Source organism: Grus americana, chromosome 12 (genome assembly GCF_028858705.1).
Source record: "Grus americana isolate bGruAme1 chromosome 12, bGruAme1.mat, whole genome shotgun sequence".
Lineage (NCBI taxonomy): Eukaryota > Metazoa > Chordata > Aves > Gruiformes > Gruidae > Grus > Grus americana.
In genome coordinates, this window is record NC_072863.1 from 18,118,063 (window position 1) to 18,141,328 (window position 23,266).

The following is a 23,266-nucleotide window of genomic DNA, read 5'->3' on the forward strand; positions in this document are numbered from 1 at the left end:
CTTCGTTTTCTGCGATACTTTTCTTTTACCTAGGATATACATAATTCCTACAAAGCCTGTGCTTCCTACAACATCTGTACATCATGTTTTAAATATACAAATATTTCACCAAATAAGATTAAATAAAACTTTGAAATCTCTCGCTCTCAAATCTCTTTAGAAATAAGTAGGCACGTACTGAATATCAATAAAAATCTCAAAAGAACTTCTCTTTTGAGTCATTCTCTCTTTGATTTTACTAGTGGATTTCTGGCTTTTGCTTTTCCCCTTTTACACAAAGGGGCACAGAAAATGCTGTGGAATTCAACGGTGGGCCACAACGTCATTTCCCACAGCATAAATCCATTTGTAAGATTCTCAGCTGCATTTCCCATGTGTAGAGCCTGGGTGTAAGATCTCCACAGACCAAGTAGAAGATGACATTGTCGCTCTGTCCAACTTAGGACCGGGTTGGGTAAAAACCAATTCACTTTCTGATGATGGTCTCTGCCCTTTCCTCAAAGTTCAGCCTTCCGGACTGATGTTTACACAAAAAGACCTCGACTGCAGCACTTTTGAGGGCTGGCTGCTGACTAACAGCACCAAACCCCACCATTATGACTAAAGATGCATCATTGGATGCATCTCAAGTTCCCACAGAATGCAAAAAAACAGCCTTTGAGGTTTGATGACTACACTGGTATCAAAGAAAAAGCAAAAGCTACTTTGGCTCAGCCTACCTGGCGTTCCAGAAGAATCCTGCACTCAGCCAGTCTGTATTTTGCAGCACCTAAACCACCTCAGCTACTGGCAGGGTGCGTAAGGTCAGTGGTGAACTGTTACAGTTTCAAGCAAAAACCAAGGACTGCCAGGCAAGTGGAGATTAAACAGCTTGCTAGCAGCCTCGGTATGCTTCACAATTGCAAAATTCATACTTTAAGTTAGGAGGCACCCCCTCGCCTTGGCCTAACTGAACCTCTAGTCTAAAAAGGGAGTGCCAGTATTCTCCCGGCTGGTAGCAACCGTGCTCCTTTACCTGGCGTTCTTGGACATCCAACTTGATTTCTCGGTTTCTTCGGTTCTTCCATCCTACTGCAAAGCTTATCTGAAAAGCTATTCTTTCTTGGCTTGCTTGAACCTCCAGTCTATTCCCCCCTCTATCATTACATTATTACTTTGCTCTGTTATTTATAAGGTGCATTCTGCCAGGAGCAGAGTTGTACATTGCGTTCACTGAGGTGATCTGGAGACAGGAAAATATATCTGAAGGCAAAATTTGACCCTCTTTACATAATGTTTGTAGATGGAGCTTATAGGATGGATGCCACCATACCTATATTTCATTTATCTTTTATTAGATAGCCATGTTTAATTCAAAGTTTCAGATACATTTGTAATGCAAAAGTGGACATACACTTTTTTTTTTTTTTTTTTTACAAGATGCATTACGGCTGTTTTTGCAAATGCTAAATTTGGAGAAGTCTGTAGTCAGTGGAGCTACAGAGACTGGAGGATACCACAGGATTATGGTGGAACTAAGCTTCTTCCTCAGTCACCCTGCCCTGGCCAGGCTGCACAGTGGAGCTGCTCAGGGTAACTTCAAATGACCTCTCTCTTGAATACAGAACATCCTACTCATAGTAAAGAGCTTCTCTTGGCTAATTTATTATGCTTCTTAGGTAAAAAATAATTATTAGGTATAAACCAGATCTCCTGCAGACAAAGATAAATTAAATCTTCTACCCTTCCCATAAATTTCCGTCGCAGAACAAAGAGTTGAAAAGCCAGGGTGACTTTGTGCTGCCTAAGGGATTTACTCTACCCACAGGCAGGTTTTTTGGTTGCTTCACATTACTGGTGTAAGTGAAACCAGTTCGGAACCAAAATCTGGGTCTTTACCTCTGAAGTAAATGGCCAGATTGCTCACTTTGTTCAACATTTACATAAAACAAACCGATACTTCCCGATGAATTAACTCAGTCACCGCAATTTTGCGGCATACTCAAGTAAATAGCCACAAATATATATGCATTTTTTTCAGAACTCGCTTTGTAAACTGGATTAACCCGCCATCTGCTATGAAGCCAATGATCTAATTTAATTTATTCTTATCTACCTTCTGTGTAAGCACAGCTTGTCAACTCCTGTGCTACACGTTTGGCAGAATATGAATAAGAGGCTTGGCTCCAGCGCAAAACAGACTCTCAGTAGCGAGGAGATGTCAAAAAAGTCCTGTGCAATAAGTACTTATCAACCCGCAAGACAACTTCAGAGGACAAAAATCTTGCAAATGTAAAGTCTCTCCAAATTGCTGACCTCCACTGAAGGCTTTTGTTTAGCTTTCTCTGCTGTTTCCAGTTATTTTACAAAATCTCAGTAGATCATCCCCCTGAAGCCTAGGCTTTAGAAGAGCTGTAGTAGAACGTGTATCAGCAGCTGACTGTTCTTTCGGCACCTGCTCTGACCAAGTGCCAGAAAAGTATTTATTTTCTACAACTGCTAGCAGGTTCTGCTTATAAAACTGGATTTCACTGTGGCACGAAGCCATGGGTGCACCAGTGCCTCAGTTCCAGTTGGGCACTGTAAAGGTGAAGCAATGCGAAAATACCTGAATACAAACGAGAGTCGGAAGAGTCTGATCCTGACCTACAGAAGGGGTGCTGCTCTTCTGTAAGTTCATTTTGTAAATAATTCTGCTCTCATCAAATTTGAAAATTTGAGACTGTTAATATTTGATTCAGTCTTAAGAATATATTTTTTAAAATCCATGTTGAAGAGAGATGTTATTTTGGACCATATATGGCCTTTCATGAAATAAGGATTTTTCCATATATTTGTTATAGCCATCTTAACTCTCAAGCATTCTCCTCTTTCTCAAGCAGTCTTCTCTTTACACCTAACATATTTTCATACCTGAGAACACAAGTATCCCCTCCTCGCCTGCAATCCTCCTACTGGGACGTATAACAACTACTCTGGTTTCATTTTTCATTACTAAGTCATACATTAGACTTAGGAACAAACAAAACCTAATCTTAGACAACAGTACAATGGTGTCAGGCTTTCTCCTCAGTGTACTTAAAGATTTGTGACAATATCCACTCCATCAGGAGGACCCAGGCTCAGAGGGAACAGAGACCACAGTTTCCAGCTGTGAAATCCCGAGGTACCCGTCTCGGCGAGAGCTATCCCGCTACGGAGCTCAACCACATTTCAGAGGTGCACACCCGCATCACGGCTTTTACATACACCTGAAACATTTAGCATTGTTTACTATACCGTGATGTTCTTCAGTGTAAAATCAGCATATTTTCCCCTTGAGCCTTCTCTGCATAATTTCTAGTTCTCAGAGCTAAGGATTTCTATTTTCCCTACTGTTTTATATTGTATAAAGCTATGCAAGCAATATTATAAATCTATGCACTGAGATACGCACATCCTTAAAATTTGGCCTGGCCTTTCCCAATGTTGAAACCATCACTCCTCTACCTTGGACGCAGTGTGAGAAACGACAGGTCACAATGGCAGACAGCAGAGAGGTTTTAATTTCCTCACCCTCTGTACGAATATAATTTAAGACTCAACACCCATCCCCAGTGCATACTCATAAATAGTGATAATATCATGAAGGATAGGAACAACTTCATATTCATACTTGAGAATGCATTTGTATATAAAATAGTCATTTTGTAGTCAGGGATGGTTAAATCTAAGAACACGGGATGCAATTTTCAGAGGCACTGAACATTTGCATCTCCTGCTGAAATCAATAGGAACCGTAGGAGTTCAGCACCTTTGATCAATAGGACCAGTGATTTGCAAGTCCAAATCAGCTGCTGATAAAATGGTAAGGTATCATGGAAGAAAAATCTGACTCACCAATGGGCTAAAAATAACTGACTAGATGAGCAGCCACATCAAACACTGTATTGTACTTAAAGAAAATGGCGTGGTGCTGAAAAATTACAGAAAAATATTATATTTCTTATTCTATTTCTTGTATTTGCCTTGTTTTCTCTTAAATTTTTGGTCAAATTTCTTCTTTAATTGCTGATGGCTTCTCAGGTTTTTATTACAATGAGATTAAAAAAAGAGAATATTTACTATACCATCCCAGAATGGTAGCCTATTTTATACTCTTCTAGCAACACAGACAAATAGCTGAACAGAAAGACCCAACTGCCTGCATTGAATCAAACAGATACGTTCTTGTCTTTCATGTGATAATTTGGAATCTATGTTATAGCCTTTGGACATCAGTATGTACACAGTGTCTGCTAGTCCTCGTCTTGTTTACCAGATAAAATCAACTATTTACACAGTATTAGAGAATTTTCAGTTTTCTTTTCCAAACTGTCCTTTTGCAAGGTGCCACTTCTGTAAATATCTGAGCCTGGACTCGTGACATGGATCTAGCTCCGACCTTTCAAACACCTCATGCCACAGAAATATACATCAACACATAACCAAGGATTTATCTGCTTCTGTTTTACAACCAAAAATAGAAAAAACATTAAGGCAACTGGATTTCAAAAATTTTCCCCCAAGATTTTTTTTTTTTTTTTAAATTCGAGCATTCATTGGCATAAATCATTAAAACAGCTCATATGTCCTCCAGACACAGAGACTGCTAGCAGGCAGATTTTGCCCATGTCACGTTGCTGTCTGAAGAGCAAATAACTCGTTTTCCCTCGTCAGCCTTTCGCTCCACCAGCAATTTCGCTCTGCTGACTTCCCACAGCCGTGGCCAGGCGCTCAGGAACCGCCGGTGAAGCTGCTGCAGCCCCTACGCTCCGATGACGTGCACCAACATCACCTCCCTGGTGGGTGTCCCAATTGCTCACCCGCCTCACTGTCCTCTTTGTGGGCAAATCCAAGCAATTGTGCCCCAGATTGCCACGAATGCGTTACAGTTCTCAACTGTTCTGAAAGTGCAGAAGAAAAATAAAAGTATACGTGCCTTTATTCAAAAGAAAATAATTCAACACATTTACAGTGTGGAGACCAAATATCCACTTTACAAAATGAGGTTTTTTTGGAGTAACTACTATGACTTTAGAACCTATTCACAGAAATTACTCCTGTTGAAGTGAAAATGTGTGTTTTACTTGATAAACTAAATATTATGACTAAAGATTTTCAATAAATCAGCTGTTATACATGCATTTACAGGGTTCTATGATTTCCTTACTGTCCATACAATAGCCAAATTTATTTCAGAAAGGACCAAATAATAAACATGGTGATTACAGGCCAACAGTGGAAACATGGAGAAAAATTTTTTTTTTTTTAACTGACTAGTAGTTCAAAGGAGAGAAAATACAGAAAAAGTATGTGTCCTCAAGCAAAAGCTTCTCTATTGAGTTTCACTGATAGCAGGGAAAGACTGAAAAATAAAAGAACAAAACCATTTTGCTGTGTTACCTTTTTACTGAAAAGAAATCATGGCTTAGATGACTCTGGCACAGGTCTCGGTTCATTACAAATATAAGAGCCACTTGCACATTTTTGATCTGGAATCAGCTTTGGGTTTCCAAGACTTTGGGAATGTTTTGACTTGAGGCTGAGATTTGGGCCTATTTTGAAGAGTAACATATAGCTCACGCATCTAATGGCAGTACAGGATATTTGACAAAGCACATTTAAGTTATTAGATAAGTGGAAGAAAAAGCTTAATGTTAAATTTTGATCTACATTCATCTGGCCTGAAATTGCAGCTCGTTATAAGTTAACGCAGACTATACCATAAAATATATTGACGAAAATAATTTTGCCTTTACAAAGTCTCCCTCATTCTTCCAGTAACAACCACTGAGCTGATCCCAGGTTCAGTTTGATCCTGAAATTAAAACGAGTTTTGTTTTGCAATTTGGGCCCAAGTCTGTAGTCATTGCTCAGACAAAACTCCCTCTGACTTGAAGGAAACCTGCCTGGAGTGAGGACTGAGGGACCTGAATCATGGTGAGCAAAGAGAAAATACTTGGGGCAGCGTATTTTAACTTTGGAGTGTTACATACAGTCTGATTTTGTATATTCAACTACTCTTAAAACATGCTCATTTAAGTTTTTGACGTGAAGTTATGCAAATATGAAACCCTACAGAGCAAGTGAACTTTGAAAATAGTTTATATGCTATTATTCAAAGCTAACAAAGGGAAAGAACTAAGGTACCTGACTCATAAGAACAGACCGTGAACTTATTTAAATATTTAACCAATCAGAAATGGGCAGCATGAATATTAATTTGGAATAAGCTAACTAATAATACCTGAATCTGCAGGAAAGCTTATGCAACTGAAAAAAATGTGAGGCAACCAAGAGCAAACAATGGCATCTTGGAAAATTTTCTGAATTAGAATTCCTGGTTCAGAGATTTATATTTTGCTATAGAAAACATAACTAGAAACACTAATAATTTATAAAATAGAAAGACATCTTCATTTAACTAGTTCTGCCCAACTAAAGAAAACGTTGTATCTTTAGGATAAACAGAGACACGTCTACAGGAAATTCATATAGAGCTTTTTAATTCAGAGTGACATCGAGCGCTTACAGCCTTCTCAGGCTGATGACATGCAGCAGTATATCTCTAGAAAGTTAAAAAAACTTTCGGTGTCAGGCTGAAATCTAAGCAGAGATGAAACAGGCAGTGCTTCATCCAGATAAAATCTAAATGGCGTGGGTGGGATATATACGTACCAAACAGATGAAGCTGCAAAAATTATCCAGCCAGTCCTAACTGAGGGCATATGCTCACCAGCTGTTACATAAATCTGCAATTAATGTAGCTTCCTAGATCCTCAGGTGCTTTCAAATAATCATACACCAGAAATGATCAAATTTCCTTTCCCATGTGCATTAGATGAGGAAGTTAAAAAAAAAAATCCTTCCTGAGGAGCATCTCACTGACAGCAATCAGAACTTTTTCACTATGGGACAAAAAAACCCCCAAAAAACAAACCCAAAAACAAACCCAAAAACCAAAACCAGTGGAAAACAAAAATGACTGAAATTGCAATAATTTTCACTATAAAGACATTTACCCAGACAACACAGAAAATCAGTGAGCACTTAATGGTTTGGAGGTATCCGTACTTGTACCTCTGCACAAGTTTTTCCAAGCACAAGCCACCCTCTCAGGCAAACCCGGAGTTATTCCCACTCAAGCTACAAGATGTTGGGGATGCTCTGGCTCCTGCCCACCTGCGAACTGGCAACTAAACCAACAAACCAAGAACACGTGCAAGAAAGTGCATCACGCAACCAAAAATTAATTAGATTTCCCTGCGTTTACAGAAGCCACAGTCACATTCTATGGAAGTTTTGTAGTATTTTCAATTCAGATGGAAAAACCAACGCGATAATAAATGTTCAGCCAAAACGTCATATAGTAAGTCACAAAGACTTGCTCTCCCATGTACGACTGTAATCTCATTGACTCCAAGCACACCTCCAATATATCTGTCTTCCAAAAAGAGGAAGGTGTTTCTATCTGCTCTGATAAATCCGGCCAATCTATCGTGATATCAAAATTGCAAAGTTAGGTACTTAGAAAGATGAGTTTCAAATTAAGTAACTGCACTTCAATCTATGTAACGTTTTTCTGAAACATAAATTCAATACAGGGACAGCAAACTACATCTTAGAAAACATGGTGTAAAATATTTTTAGAGCTAGCTGTCATTCTAGCCAATGATAGAAGAATTAAGAGGAAAAAATGAAAGGCTTAAATTGTGATCAGACCAAAGAAATGAAATTAAGGTAGCAAGGCAAAATACAATTAAGCATTATCAGTCTTTTCTGTATAATTCTTTAAGAGCAACAATGTTGTAAGGCTTAATATGAAAATCAAATGTTTAATTTAAGAAAAATATCACAGCAATTAAAATCAGTAGGAGTCCTCTGCTAGTATAAACATGTCATCTTGAATAATATTTCTTTCTCTATCAGGCGGTATCAAGGTTAACAGAGTAGAAAGTTAATGAGAATTCCACGTTGTATTCAACCTCTGGCCAACCTCGCACTTTGTTTGCCAGAATTTACAAAGCACCCAGTGGCAAACATTATTAGTAAAACATGATTTGTATGAGCGTAAAAGCAAGCAAGACAACAGAACAGGAAAGGTAAAGAATAATTCAGCGTAGAAAAGCAAGAGAGGCTTACCGATGACATAGGCTAGCAACAACGCCAGGGTGACTGTGATAGCAGTAGCACTCAGAGCGGTGCACTTCCAGTTGCAACACCTGTAAGGTTTGTTAAAAGTGAAGGCAGGTCTGGAAAAGGTACTTCTAGGAAGAGGCCTAGGAGGTGGAGAGTAAACAGTATTGGATGTTAAAGGATAGTTCTGACTGGCTGCGCTGAAGATAGCTGAAGACCCAGATCCGTGTTTAAATAGGAAATGCCTACGAAGAGAAGACAAAGAACCACGTTGTAAAAACCACTCTGTGATTTAAGAAGTGAAAGGAACTATACAAGCACAGTATGGCAAATACTGCATATATCCACAGAAAATACCAACGACAGGAAAGCGTGCGTTTGAATGCCCTCTGTACCCGAAGTTTTGCAACCACGCCACAAGATTTCCAGCAATTTTTTAGTGAAACGATATAACGTCAATGAATTCTAAACTCCTGGTGGTTCGGAGTAGTGCTGAGGAAAGGTTATTTCTCAGTACGGTACCTGGGGGTCCTCCAAACGAGCGGCCCCTGCGTGCCTCGTTACACTGGCGTGCCTGAGACCTGGGAACTGCTGCCTGCAGTACCCACCCCGTCCACACCACACAACTAGCTTTAGCTCACCAAACGTACAAAAAACGTGCAGAAGCCATTACCACTCTGAATATTTATTTTTACCACGGATTCTCTCCAGAATATAGGAAATAACAAAAAAAGGAAAAAAAAAAAAAGTAAATGAAGAACAGAAAAAAGAGAAAGGTGACTACTTAGTGGAAAATCTACACGGATAATCCTTTTTGAAGGACTGCAGTTACTGTATAGGCGAGTACAATTTCTTTAGCATTCTTAATTGAGCTCTTTTGAGAGCAGTTTTTCTTCTTTTGCCTACTGTGGTGCTTCTCAAACATACTAAGAAAGCTTTCATTTGGAGACCTATTTCTGCCTATTTTGGAGGACTGATTGCCTTCAAGAAAAAATAGCAAAGACTTACATTAGCACAAAAAATAAGGTACACAAATGTGCCTTGCAGAACAGGCTCTGGTGCAGAAATATAGAGTGGGTGTCTGTAGGAAGATAGATGGTTTTCGGGACTGGTGTGTGCTCTCCAGGAGAATTTGGGAAAGGATATTTAATTTTAAACAATAACTTACTGTGCTACGTGCTCAGAAATTGTCACAAAAAAGGACACATTCATAGCTGACCATACCGACCACATATTCTTCTGAAAACACCAACTGTCTTTGGACCTTCTTTCCTTTGGTTTACGTAAGTGAGCAAGCTTCTTCAGCGTGCTCTTCTGACAGGCGCACATCTACGTCTCATCCCACAGCATGCACCCAAAGAAGTTCCTCTGTCTCCATCCTGCTCCTCTGTCTCAAGCCACGAGGTCTGAGCTGAGAAAGCAAGTGAAGGGGCTCTGACTCTACGCAGCCTGCAAGAGCAAGCACTGCCTTGGCCACGGGGCTGCCACTGGAGTAGTGCTTTAGCCTGAGTCTCTGCAGCCTTTCCGCTGAGCGCCCCAACTCAGGAGGGCGTTTCCTAGAGAACAGCATTCAGCTCCCCCAAACCTGCCAGCCCTCTGCTTTGGGAGCCAGACACCGATGCGAAGCAACGACCCGCTTGCAGTTCAGGTGCTTTGAACTGTGCCCCGTTCACGGGAGCTCCCAGCTGAGTAAGAGCATCTGTGACTGTTGCTGCTGTTGGTTCCTGTACAACCCATTTCTCCATTCTGCCATCAGCTGAGAGCTGCGCAAGGGCTCTGCGGACCCCAGGCAAGCACTACCACGCCGCTTCTGCTGGGGGTGCAAGTTGCCCTCAGTTGTTTCTGCCAAAATTGAAGGAGGATCTTGCATTTAGAATCACGTGGCACTACGGTGCCCGCAAGCCAAAAGCCACAGACGCATTCACAGCTGAAGTGAACTGGCCGAAGTTGGCATGGTCCAGAAGCTTCCCCATGACAAGTGTACCTTTACACCTCCAGCAAGGCACAAGACAAGTTTTTGAATACATGTATGTATCAATCAGTCCATGCTGGTGTAATTTCTTTGATGGATTCACAGCGGGATGTACACAGGATCAAACGCTCAAGAGTATGAAACATGATTATACTGTGACATTTGACTATAAGAATATTGTAAATACATGTTCCTGAAAAGGTAATTGCTAAAATGGTGTAATGAGTATGATATTATGTATTTCCATTATAAGATTTTAAAAGAAAGGTTACAGTTCTCAAAATGCCAGATTATAGAAAATAAAAAGGTATCACAGAGCAGTTTTATCTTTTAAAGGGCCTTTTATTCAGGCAGTTACATAAAAAAGAAGGTAAATGAGAACACCGGTTAGCTTGCATTACAGATTACAGTGCCTACATATCAGAAGTCTTTTGACAAACCACGAGAAAGAAATTTTTGTGTTGCTTACGTTGAGTACTAGTTATTCCTGCTTCATACTCATTACCCAAGTAAGCAGCGCTCAGACCAAAAAGGACAACTGAACCTGACTGCGTACGGCATCCTGGTGTCACATTAGACAACACATTGCAGCTTTTTTTCCCCTTGTTGTAGATATATAGATGGCAATGCTCTGAACGTGGTAATGTTACCGCTAAGTGTTTTAGTTCAAAAATTCTAAATTCAAATATAGCAAAAATAATAAATTCAAATGAAGTACCGTAACTGTCTACAGGACTATATAAATCTGCTTCCTTCATATCAGGCCGTGAGAACACAGCTGGTTACTGTGGCTGCAACGCTTCGCTGTCACACATGAAGGCTTTTGCAAGTACGCAGAGCCTTACTTCTCAGTCAGCAGTTAACAAGACACAGAGTCACTTAGACTTTCCGTAGGAAAGAACGTCACGGCAAAATTCCTACTGATATTCAAGGGAGCAGAATCAGAATCACCATATAAAATAAGAGATGTGTTATTATATAGAAGCATATACATATATAAAGTATGTATACATATATATACACACATATATACACAAAAATTATATATATATAAACAGTCGATAGTTCTTTACTTGCTTTAGATTTTCAAGACATAATGACAAAAACCTACTTATCTGATAATTTCTCATTTAAATTTTTTTTGGAAATTCGAGCAAAATGGTCTGATATTGGCAGTATTGATTGTCCTTTATGGTGCATAGCTCAAAGATATCAGCGGTAAAGGGAAGGAAATGCTGAACTGAAAGTTATTATTAAGGCTCTAACAGCCTCGCAATCAATAGCCAGGAATAATTTCATTCTCTTGCACAGGGATTTATAAATGTGGCTTCATAGCCTGATGGTAAAACGCTAGTGTGCAGAGGGATTTCTTTATTAGCAGAAGAGTGCAGGGATGCCAGATTCAGCTCACACCCTTTTAGATAGACGACTCCATTCACACAGTGGAGAATTTACATAGCTCTAACCTGCTGTAATAAAACTGAGGTTCTGAGGCAATGCTGCACTGAAACTGAGCTACCAGTGAAATAACGTTGAGAAAAATGTTAAAAAAATCACAATTGTTTATGCCTTCCATTTTTGGGAGAGTATATTGAGTACCCAAAGACATTTCTATAGAATTTGAAAAACACTGGTGGCACAAAGACAAATTTCCAAAGCTAGGCTGCGACTATGTTCTCATAAACTCAGACGACTCCTCATCTGTCTGAGCACACCACTGGTCCCAAAGGACGTTAGGACACGTTAAAATGTTGCTATCAATTCTATAAAATCAGGCGCTCTCTCTAAAGAGCAAAATAATAAAAATCGCAGTTCAAAAGTTTAGATGTGACTGCAGCCTGGTGTGTGCTTTAATATTTGATCTGAGAGAGAAGCTAAGACTTCTTTTCTTTTTGTAAACCAAGAACACAAAAGAAATCAGAGAATTTAAGAATGATTGATAAGAGAACTCGTTCCAAGTGGGGGAGTTCTAAATGTTCACAAAACCATCAAAAACATCCATAAAAACGATGATAATATTCTCTTAAAAAGAGAAATACGGGAGATAATCTGTAAGGCATTTGTTTGTGAAATAGAAGTCACTTAATTTTATTGCACTGATAATTCCAATACATAAATAAATATTAAAGGCTCAGTAATGATTTCACATCTAAAAGAGGCAGTTGGAAAACATTCCCTCTTTCTTGAGGTAACCACGATGTCTGTTTGCCTCTCTGTCCATTTGTTCATCTCTACAAATGTCAGACTTTTGAACTTTTGAACCCTCTCAAGCGAAGTTGACAGGAAGAAGATGATCCTACCAGACTCATACAAATCAGGGCTGGGGGTGTGTGTGGTGGGACTAAAACCCCCAATCCCCTCCCAAAACCCCCAACAAACCCAGCAAAACGCCCAGTGAGCTCCCGTTTCTAAACTCAGCTCTTCGTCCTCTCGAAGCCCCTCCATCCATCCATCCATCCATCCATCCATCCGGCACTGCGCACGGTGGCTAACGAAGCAGAATCCATACTGGCCAATCAGTAGCTAGGTCTAAACACCGACATGCCCAGTAAAGAGGTAAGGACTGAGCGAAGGGAGTTATTGGGAGGTGAGGTGACAGAAGGCATGAAATCAGACCTCTTGGTCCACTGATGACAGAATAGCTTGCTTTCTCTAACGAACCAGTTTCATGTGGCTCATCTAAGTGCTCTTGTTCAACCTTAAGAGGAATGGCATGTACCTCCAAGAGAGCAGTTCATACAAAAATGATGAATTCTCAGCTAGGAGAAGGTTAAAAAACAGGAGTTAATCTCTTTCCTCACACCCTTCTCTATCAGGAGATTTTGTTATGTACTTTTGGCTTCTTATCTGGAATGGTAGTTTAAGTCTTATAAAAGCTACACATGAAGCAACGTCCCAACTGAACTCATGTGGTGGTAACGTAATACTATTACAGAAACTAGATTAGCCCCACACAGAATTCCTTAATTAAATTCTGAGAAAATATTTTGATATCCCAGTACTGTAGTAACGTCCCTCAACTTTGTCAAGGGCTTGATATCATTTCTATAAGTCTATGCATTTACCCTGTGCCTAGCATCTGCAGGCCTAGAAGTCCACCTTCATTTGTACCTTTAACATGTTTTCCTTCTGTTTCCATTAAAAACCAGGTTTGTAGGAGGAAAAAAAACAAAAACAAAAACAAAAGCGGATTTGAAAGTGAACCACTGGGTGAGTTAGTAGAAACACAAATCTTGCAATACTTTGGCCAAAAAAATGAGTCTGCATTTCTCCTGAAGAAACCAAGCGGGAACACATTTGTACATATATATGTTTCACATATGTTTCAAGAAATAGTTACCTAAAGTGTTACAAATTGCTGCATAGCTATGTGATAGGAAAACTAAGAAGTCTTCAGCTCGATCATTTAAGCTTTTCAATTTCTTTTCAACTGAAGACCATAACTGCATATAATATGTGTAACTGTACATCTATACCAATGTTTAAGTAGGCAACTGAAGTAATTATTTTAAATGTCAACAGAAGTGCAAAGGAAATTTTTAAGAGGCGTAGTAGCTGAAACATAAGAAGGATTCTGATTTTTGGCATAACCAGAAAATATATAAAGACGATAGACAAAAGGGATTTGGAACTGATACAGTTGGCCATCTACTTTGGCAAACTTCGATCACAAGCCCATCGTTACCTGACCTTTTAAAGTCACTTAATATTTCCTGTGACAGTGGGAAGAAGCAGAAATTTGCTCTTTCCTGATTTTCTATCCATCCTATTTCTGTACCCAAAGTGGGAGAGGAAAAAACAGCAAACTTCTAAACTTAGGTAATAATCAGAATATGGACCCTCTGTTTATAAATCTCACATATGGTACTCAGCAAACTATACAGTATAAAAACAAGACAGCTATTCTAAGGTAAGAAAATGGTATAAAACCAAGACGCTTAACACCACAGATAAATGCACTATACCCTCATCTTGAAAATCAACCCAGGAAAACTGTATGTGGATATAAGACATGACTTACAATTATAGAGAGAATCTGACCTATAATTTTATCTGCCTTGTTTTATCTTTTTGTGTACAAGAACTGTAGGAAAAAGAATGCTCATGGGTGAAAGAAGAGGGAAATGGCCATGAAAACTATTTATCTAATTTATTTTATCATTCTATTTTTACATGTATAATTGAAATACATTTGGAGCCCCCTAGAGATTTGTCTTTGGGAACAGAACTGCTTTGTTAAAAATTCCTCTTTGAGCTGGACTTGCCTTTTGAATCATTCACACAGAATTGCTTCCCTTTATTCACTCATCTTTACTTTACATCGCGTTTGAAAACTTAGCCCTGCGACCCTGGGTGCGAGAGGATGGACAAAGAATCTGTATCCTTTACTTTTCGCTTCAGTGCAGACCAACAAGCGACACGATGCTGACTCGCTTGTCTGTTGTTGCTGTAGGGAAGCTGAGCCTGTTAACCAGGTGACTAAACTTTCACGTCCCCGGCAGAAATCTGGGACGATAATTATATAAATATAGGACAACGCCAAAATCAATCAAGAACAGCTTCTAAAAAGGAACAGCTGTCCAAAATACAATTGTCTTCTGGTTTCAGTGGCTATTTAGTGAGGAAAAAAAAAAAAGATAAAACAAAAACTACCACGCTGGGGACATAAATTACTCTTGTATAGATCAGTATGGGCTTTGTTATTATGATACATGGTGACATTGCTACATTAATACAGTAGTTTTCAAAAGTGCTTTTCTGTGGCTTAGGACTTTCCTGAGCTGAGTAAAACTGATCAATGCACGCGGAGATTTGTGGGGTAAGAAAGGAATAAGGGAGCTTGTGGTTTACTCCTCTTTTTTTTTTTTTAATAAATTTTAAATTTTTGATCTGGAAAATGAGAACAGTAGTACTTACAAAGGTTATATACAAAATAGTATGTAATATTCGCAGAGTACTTTGAAACCATGAATCGAGAAGGATAAAAATACCAATACTGTAATTTTGTTGCTTACATTCTGCTGTCAGTAGCATGGCTTAAAACAAAGAAAGGAATGAGATTACTAAAGTAGAAGTAGTTGCTGCACAGTTCTCTGCCACAAATTTCCTCCTGTGGGTATTCCTACATATTCTAACTGATTTTTGTTCCCAGCACTTGAGTTTACATTCCAATACCTGTACTCGCATGCATATGGTCTAAAGCCCAGCTGGACAGCTACTGCGACAAACAACGCAAATTTTACTTGGCAAGAGGTGTATCACAGTGCTTATGTAAATACTATCTGGTCTTCCCTCACAGATTTCCTACAAGAAGCTATCCAGGGGATGGATAAACACTTCCGGGCAAGAACATTACACATACATATGTGTTTTTCTTTAAAATGAAAAGATTGGATCTTTTTTTCATGTCTCTGACCCTTTCTGCTACACATAGTCTCTGTTTCCCAAATCAGATTAGACTCTTCGTATCAACCTGCAATTACCGTTCTCTTTCAAAATGTACATTCAGTTTGTTTCTGGTTTGGTAAATGAAAATGATCTGTTTCACAGAAAGCTAACATGCTGCTGGCTTATTGGTGGCCATAAAATAACAACGTACCTGGACTTTTATTTATAACTTTCTATACTATTCCGTTATTCAAAATAATGCCGAAGAGTATCTGTAGCACGATTGTTCAAGTTACTCTATCAAGCCTGCAAACCCCCCCCCCCGTATGCATACAGATACTATCCCACTGTTCCAGGGAAGGCCACACCAGAGCTTTTCCCAAAGAACAAAAATACAGTAGAGTATATGAACAATTTAAATCACCATATTGTCCTTACTGACCGGATCTCAAACTATTCAAAAGAAGGACCCTCAAGTGCCATTGCTGTTAACCTGAAAATTGTATTTCGTTCTGGCTGACAAATGTTTATATTTTTTATTTCCATAAGAGCTGCTTTCATTCTTGCATTATTACATTTAGGGTCATATTTACAGCTTTTAAGTTCACGGTCATATTTACAGTTTTCAATTTATCTTTTACAATTCAGAACTCTTAAATATTTTTAGGAGCTTTTCTTCTTTCTGTGCAGTGAAAACACACAGGACTTGGACTGAATTCAAACCCTTGCCACGCGTCTGGTTTTAATATGGTCAGCCTCTCTATAGGTTAGATTTATTGTTTAATTAGGTAGAAAATGACAAAACACAAGTGAAATGTCATAATAGCAAATACCGCCCAACATGATCTGAAGGAAGGATCACAGACAAAGCCCTCCCCTGCATTTATTCTTGGAATAACCGCAAGTCCCGTCATTTAAGCCAGGAGTAGGCTCCATTCGCAAACAAGTTCCTAATGAATTGCATTGCTCAAGCAGTAATTGTGTCCCTGCTCGGTGGTTTATGATCATCAACACCTGCGTGCCTTGGGAGCTGTAAAAGCCGTGCCGTTTGCTATGGAAACCTTGAACTGGGAAAAAGGAAGGCACAAAAGCGCCTTCTGTGTTGCTGCAGCGGGGGCAAGATTCACAAGATGCTCAAATGAAGAGACCAAGGAGAAAGGATAAACATGCCAAGAGCTCACGCTGAACCGTGTGAGTGTGTATTTATAGATGCATTTTTCTTTAAATATTTCCGCTTTTAGTGCCACTCCAGCTTAAACGGAAAGCCAGTACGTACAGGTTTCTGTGATCTGAAAGGCTATCAATGTACTTTTTGAAGAGCGCAAATAATTATGAGCTCGATTAAAAAAGAACAAGTGAAAACCATAGCACAGAATAAATCTCTTGATAAGTGACAGTTGTCAACATCTCCCCTGTACTAAAGAGAACTATAAACAAGATTATATTCTTAGGAAAACAGAAATCCAGATAGTCTTAAACATGGACCTTTAACAACTATATAATACAGAAAGGAATGGCTCCACCTATATGATGAGCTGAATAAACTTCATGAACTCCAAAACCCTCCAAGTTTTTAAGTATTTAGAGCCAGAATCAAACTTTAGGGCTCCGAAATATTGCTGAATAGTAACCAAAAATCATAACTGCCTTGAACCCCAAATACTTCTCCTATTATTCTAGTACTTCAAAGTTTTATATAAATTAATGATAATTGAATCTCAGGTTCATGGTCTGGTACCTCACCGTCCCCTTAGAGGAGCTATTACCATGGTGATAAGATTGCTTAAATTAAGCTGTCTTTTTTCCACAGTACTTGGCTCATTTCCAGTGCAGTGAAGGGAGATTTCAGTCCATTCAGCACAGCATTAACCTTACTGCCAACACTGCTAAATGGGTTAGAGGGATGAGAAAGAATTTGGATTTAAAAAAAAGAAGGAACAAGCAAATATGTAAAATAGTGAAGCACAAAACAGGACAAAAAACCCCAAACACCCACACCATTTTGGAACAAGATCAAAATTAGGTAAGTTTTGACAGGTAGACAGAAAACTTAAAATTTCTAATGCTTGGGTAATCTAAATGCAAAACTTTACTCAAAATAAGCATGTCCAATGGTTTATCCATGAGGGAACTGTAACAGAGCACAGGGAGGATCAGAAATAATGTCAGGCAAAAATCCCTATTTAACATCTAGTTTTTTCTTCTTATTTGGGAATTTGACTGGAGTGGGAAAATAAATAGTAAACACCAGAAAAAAAAACCAAAAACAAACCAACAAACACACACACACACAAAAAAGCAAGATATGGAAACAAATACTGAGTCAACTAACAGGGCATGTAGAAAATGAAAAACACTCGTTTGAATTGTCAGGGTTTAATACCTGCTCCATAAAAAGTAGTAAGCTCTGCTCAGATGGGGCTGTCAGAGATAATGACAATGTATTACACTGTAAATCATAAGATTTGAAACATTAGAGCCAAGTATCTATGAAACCTGAAAAAAACAATTATTGTAGTGGAAAGGAAGGGAATAGGCAATAGGTTGCAAGTACTTTATTCTGGGGGAGAAGAAAAAAAAAATCAATTTATGTAAAAGCCCAATAACATTCCCCTAAAAAAAGAGAATCAATGTCTCCTGTGTTTTTATGTGGTGTGAGAGATCCTTGCAGTCTTTTTCTGGCAATACTTAGAAATTATTTTTCTGTGTGACAATGAAATTACTGCATGTTCATAAGTCATTTTAATAATGAATACTTTTTTTTTCCCCCCCCAAACTGTGCGTGCATGCATACAGATAGAGCCTGCACCTGCATTTGCAGGCACGTCGCAGCGCTGACGGCTGCAGCGGTCAGTCGGCGGTTTGAGCTGTTACACCTCCTACACGTACAGCTCCTCCCCAATTTCTTCATCAACAGCTAGTCTGCGACATGCCCTCTGAAGTTTTAAAGGTGTTCCTAATGCTTATTTTCACTGAGGTTGCTTATAATCAGAGTAACTGCCAGAATTAGAGAGCTGGCCTTGGCAAGGAGACACGGCAAGGCTCTGTGCTTGGCTTTGCCAAAAGCTTGTGCGAACTTGAACAAGTAAGGTCGCCTTTCCAAGTCAGTCTCCTCATTAAACAGTGGGGCTCGTAAGCTGGGTCCTGACAAAACTGTTTTGCGGATTAGTCCACGCATATAACACCTCTAGATGAAGCACAAGCCAGAATTTCTGATTTGTCATGTTTTTATAGAAAAGAGAAAAGTTTTATACTACAAAAAAACCCTTTCAGAACACATAGTTCAGTATACGTCTTCACTGCAGCCCTTTGCAGTCTAATCTAAGGTTTCAAATTCTAATTAGGTAAGAATACGTTCAATCAGAGAATTGGAAACAGAATTTTCTTTTACATAAATATGTCACATTATCATTATGAGCAGACTCATAAACTTGCTTCATTTCTGACTGTCCAGAGCGAACAGGATTTACAGTCACATGATTAGTTTTAGGAAATCTTTTCCTGTCTGAAAATTCTCTACTATTACATGGCTGCAGATAAACCGTGCAAACACATGTGCTGTGTATGGATTAACAGGAGAGGAAGAAAAGCTGAACATGTGCATTCTGATTTTTTCCCAGTTATTACAGTAGGGAATACATTAGTGTCTAAGTCTTCTTTTTGATTGCAAATTTTCCAAATTAAAAAAAAAAAAAATCTGCTTAGACATATTAGGTAGATTTGGTACTATTAAAGATTTAGCACAGAAACACAGCTGCCATTGACATGTTCCCCTTTATTTTGTAGGATTATTTTTAATGGGCAGCTAAACACTAACGGAGAAGGAAAACAAGAGAATCCAGATATTAGACCAAAGTATCTGTTCAATTCTAGCTGAATCATTCCCTAGTAAAGGAAGAAAAAACAAGCTGCAAGCTCTTCTTTTTCTCTAAGGCTGTGTTGTGTACTATAGACTTCTGGGAAGTGGTGATCACAAATGTTTTTTATTACGATGTTCCCCTGCTATATCACTTGTCTGCACATAAACTGCAGATACATCTTGGCAAACAGTCTCACAGATTCTGCTTTCAGATTATATAGCCTTTCAGCCAGCTGCACGAGAGGCTGCAGCCAGCTACCAGAGGGTGCACGAAATCAGCTGAAACAACCACCCAAGGGTGGGAATGCGGAAAATTCCCAGACTTTGTGAATCTCTAATGTGTAGCCCACGGTACGTTTTCCAGTCTGAATTCCTAATCCACCGCACGGCCCTTCCGTCAGTATCCAATGACATAATTATAGTTATAACTACATTTGTCCTTTCTAAGAAGTTTCAAATTTGCAAAAATAGTAAGGAACCGGAAAAATTAAACTGAACTCAAAAGAGACTTAAAATCGCAAAGCATTTTCCCCAGTGAGGTCTGATGAGAATATAGCGAAGAGGGATGCAGAAAGGCTAAACAAGGTCTACCCGATTCTTAATTGAAGAGAACCAAAAGGTACTTAGTGGGTACAGAACGCCCTATATGCGGCAGAAAGTACAGATATCTAAGCTTGTTACACCAGAAATGACAGAGGTTTATCTTTATAAAGATTGTGTAAACAGAGGCTTCTAGCTCTAGAAGGACTAATGGAACAAAAATTTTGTTTATGTTCACTTTTGGAGAAAAGTTTCAATTCTCTTTGGTTCTTTCTGTGATTTGTTCTTAAGACAAACAAGGAAAGTTTTATTTCAGAACAAATCAGTTTACTCTTCAATCACAACTTAATAGCCTTTCAGAGAAGAAAAACTTAATTTGACACTTCTGATCAGCAGCAGTTAAATGTTTAAAGATGTATACTAAAATTAAGTTTTGTAATAAAATAAAAACTCATAAAACCCCCAAATTAATTGTGATAACTAGCCTTTGGACATAATGTTTATTAAAAAGAAAACATTCCCATGCATAACGCCTTATATTCTCTGGATCAGATTAGCTGGATGTCAGCCATTCACCTGTTTCACCAAACACAACTTTCACAGAGTTACACACTACGTGTTTTAAAATGCCAAAACCCAAAGGAAACCCTAGTCAAAATTTCGCAGTGCTCTGTTCACCATGAAGAGAAAGAAGGTTGTAGAAAAATCAAGGGCTTGTTTTAAACGTCAAGTCAGCAAACACAGCTGTAGTTGAAAGCCATCAAATTAGCTAACATTGATCAAGAACGCAAAAAGCTTATTATAGCCAAAAAGTCAGAGGAAACTGTGCGTTTACCTCTGTGGCAGAACTTTGGGTACTGAAACACAGGCCTGCAGAATACAGAATGTATTTGCTTTCAATTATTTTGCAGAGTAGATTATTTGTGTAAATTGTGAATGATCCTGAATTTGAACTCTCCCGTTCCTGTCCTGGTTTCGGCAGGGATAGAGTTAATTTTCTTCCTAGCAGCAGGTATAGTGCTGTGTTTTTGGTTTAGGATGAGAACGATGTTGGTAACACACTGATGTGTTAGCTGTTGCTAAGCAATGCTGACACTACACTAAGTCAAGGACTTTTCAGCTTCTCACACTGCCCTGCCAGAGAGGAGGCTGGGGGTGCACGAGAAGCTGGGAGGGGACACGGCCAGGACAGCTGACCCAAGCTGGCCCGAGGGATATTCCATACCATATGGTGTCATATTCAGTATATAAACCGGAAGAAAGCTGGCCGGGGGGGGCCGCTGCTTGGGGCACAGACTGGGCATCGGTTGGCTGGTGGTGAGCAATTGTTTTTCATTTTCCCCAGCTCCCAGGGGTGAGGCTCTCCGTGCTCAATACCTGTCTTGGACCCATATCATTTCTCCATTACCAAATGATTATCAATTTATATTCTTTGGGTATATATACAATAAAGTGTTTAAATGCGCATTGAGGGAAATATTATTTTAGTATTATTTCCTATCTTTTCTTATCCACAGGAAAGCTACAGCCTAAACACTGACTCCAGAAGTGCCAGAGTACACTGATTAAACAAAACTTCTATTTGCCGATTACAAAATGGCCCTGGGAGAATGTGGGACAGTGAGACGAGTTCACATGCACAAATCCTGACTGCGCACAACTCTGGAATACCAATGTAACCTACACACCTTAAGTGTTCCAGGCCAGGCTGGATGGGCCTTTGGGCAACCTGGGCTAGTGGAGGGTGTCCCTGCCCATGGCAGGGGAGTTGGAACTAGATGGGCTTTAAGGTCCTTTCCAACCCAAACCAGTCTATGATTCTATGATTCTATAAATCAATGTCTTCCAAAACTTTGCAAAATGTGCTTTTATGAGCATTAACGATCTAGATCAATCAAGTAAATAAGGTCTCACATAACATGGACTCAAATCAAAATGCATTGGCATGCCCTGAACGACAAACTTGTAATTCCCCATCCCCATCTCATGTCAACTCCAGCCCTCCTCCCCATTTTTTTTATTTTTTTTTTAAAACATTTAAGATATGTTGTGTACAACAGGTTGGTCTGTACCTGGTTTCCAGCGGTATGTTGCTGTTCAAGACCCAGCTGTTATGGAGATGCACCGAATCTTGCGTACTGGTGGGGGGAGTCGGGGCAGCAGGACTGGGCTGGCTGCGGGTGGTCATTGATCTTCTCTGGAGAGAATCGGCTGTTGGAGGTGGTTTTCTGGCGCAGGTGCACGCGTGCGGTGGTGGAGGCGGAGGCGGGAGGGGTCTGAAGGTGAACTGGTTGTGTGGGCTACCTGGCATATCTGAAACAACAAAGAAAAGGCGAAGAAACCCACAGAACGTTATTATTTCAAAAAGATCAAGAGAGCACAAGCACGATATAATATTTATTGGTATTAAAGCACTGTGCTTTATCATGTTGTTAACCTAGTTGCCTGTAAAATGTTGTTGCAATATATGAAATAATTTAAGATATAATACCCTACTGAAAGGGCTGTTAGACACAGACACACACCTTTTGGCACTGTAGTTCAGTAGTTCAACAAAAAAAAAAAAAAAGAAAAAAGAAGATATAACATTCACTTAATTTCTCATAGGATGTTTTGGGGAGGAGGGTAAAGAACAAATAAATCAGGTTGACATTGAATTGCAGCACAGATACCAACTGATTTCATGAGGTATAAATCTCATTTAAAAACATCTGTGAAAGAAACAGACACAGTATAAGCATGAGTCTTGAACTTCAAATCAAGGGAGAAAATAATTGAGTAATTCCTAAGACCTAGCAAACCTCTTACATAAAACAAGGTTTACACATTTCTGTGAGTCCGTTAGCGCATTTGTTGAATGAGACCTGGCAAAGGGCACTCTTACAGACCACCCGAAGCACTAACGACCCAGACACCCTGCGAGAAGGTTTTATGGCAGCTAAAGGCAGATGAGCTGGCAAGGAGCTCACAGCCACGGGACCAGGCAGCGAAGGTGACGGCGTGAAAGACGTGCGTGGCGGGTACCCGAGGTCCTGCTGCCTGTGCTGCTGCTGCCCTATGGGACCCTCAGCGCTGCCCTCGAGCACCCGAGAGGGACATGGCAAGCGCACGGGTCCTGCCCTGTGCTAACGCTGCTACGCGGCGCCAGTAAGCTTGAATCCTCCTGCAAAAGACAACGAAGATACAGATATGGTGTAACGGTACTCTGAAGGGACAATAAAATCTTGTTTTCTCCACTTCCCACAAAAGTCTCCAAAGCCCCCCAGCAGAGCAAGAAACATAGCTATGGACAACTGAGGCAAGAAATTCCTTTTTCAAGGAACCATAACAAACAGTTTGCAAAGAAGATGCTGTCGAAAATTGCTGCCAGA

At 39.6% G+C, this 23,266-nt stretch overlaps 1 protein-coding gene across 7 annotated transcripts in view; it reads right to left on the bottom strand.

Moving 5' to 3' along the window:
• TENM1 (teneurin transmembrane protein 1) overlaps positions 1-23,266 on the bottom strand; it is a 736,058-nt gene that overhangs the window by 141,831 nt on the left and 570,961 nt on the right. For 6 of the 7 annotated variants that reach the window (XM_054839648.1, XM_054839649.1, XM_054839643.1 and 3 more), the window contains 2 exons: positions 21,968-22,208; positions 8,143-8,381 (listed from right to left, as the gene is read on the bottom strand). In XM_054839648.1, the coding sequence (XP_054695623.1) occupies positions 8,143-8,381; positions 21,968-22,208 (480 nt within the window). The remainder of the gene's footprint in view (positions 1-8,142; positions 8,382-21,967; positions 22,209-23,266) is intronic. The other variant, XM_054839650.1, reaches the window with a different exon arrangement.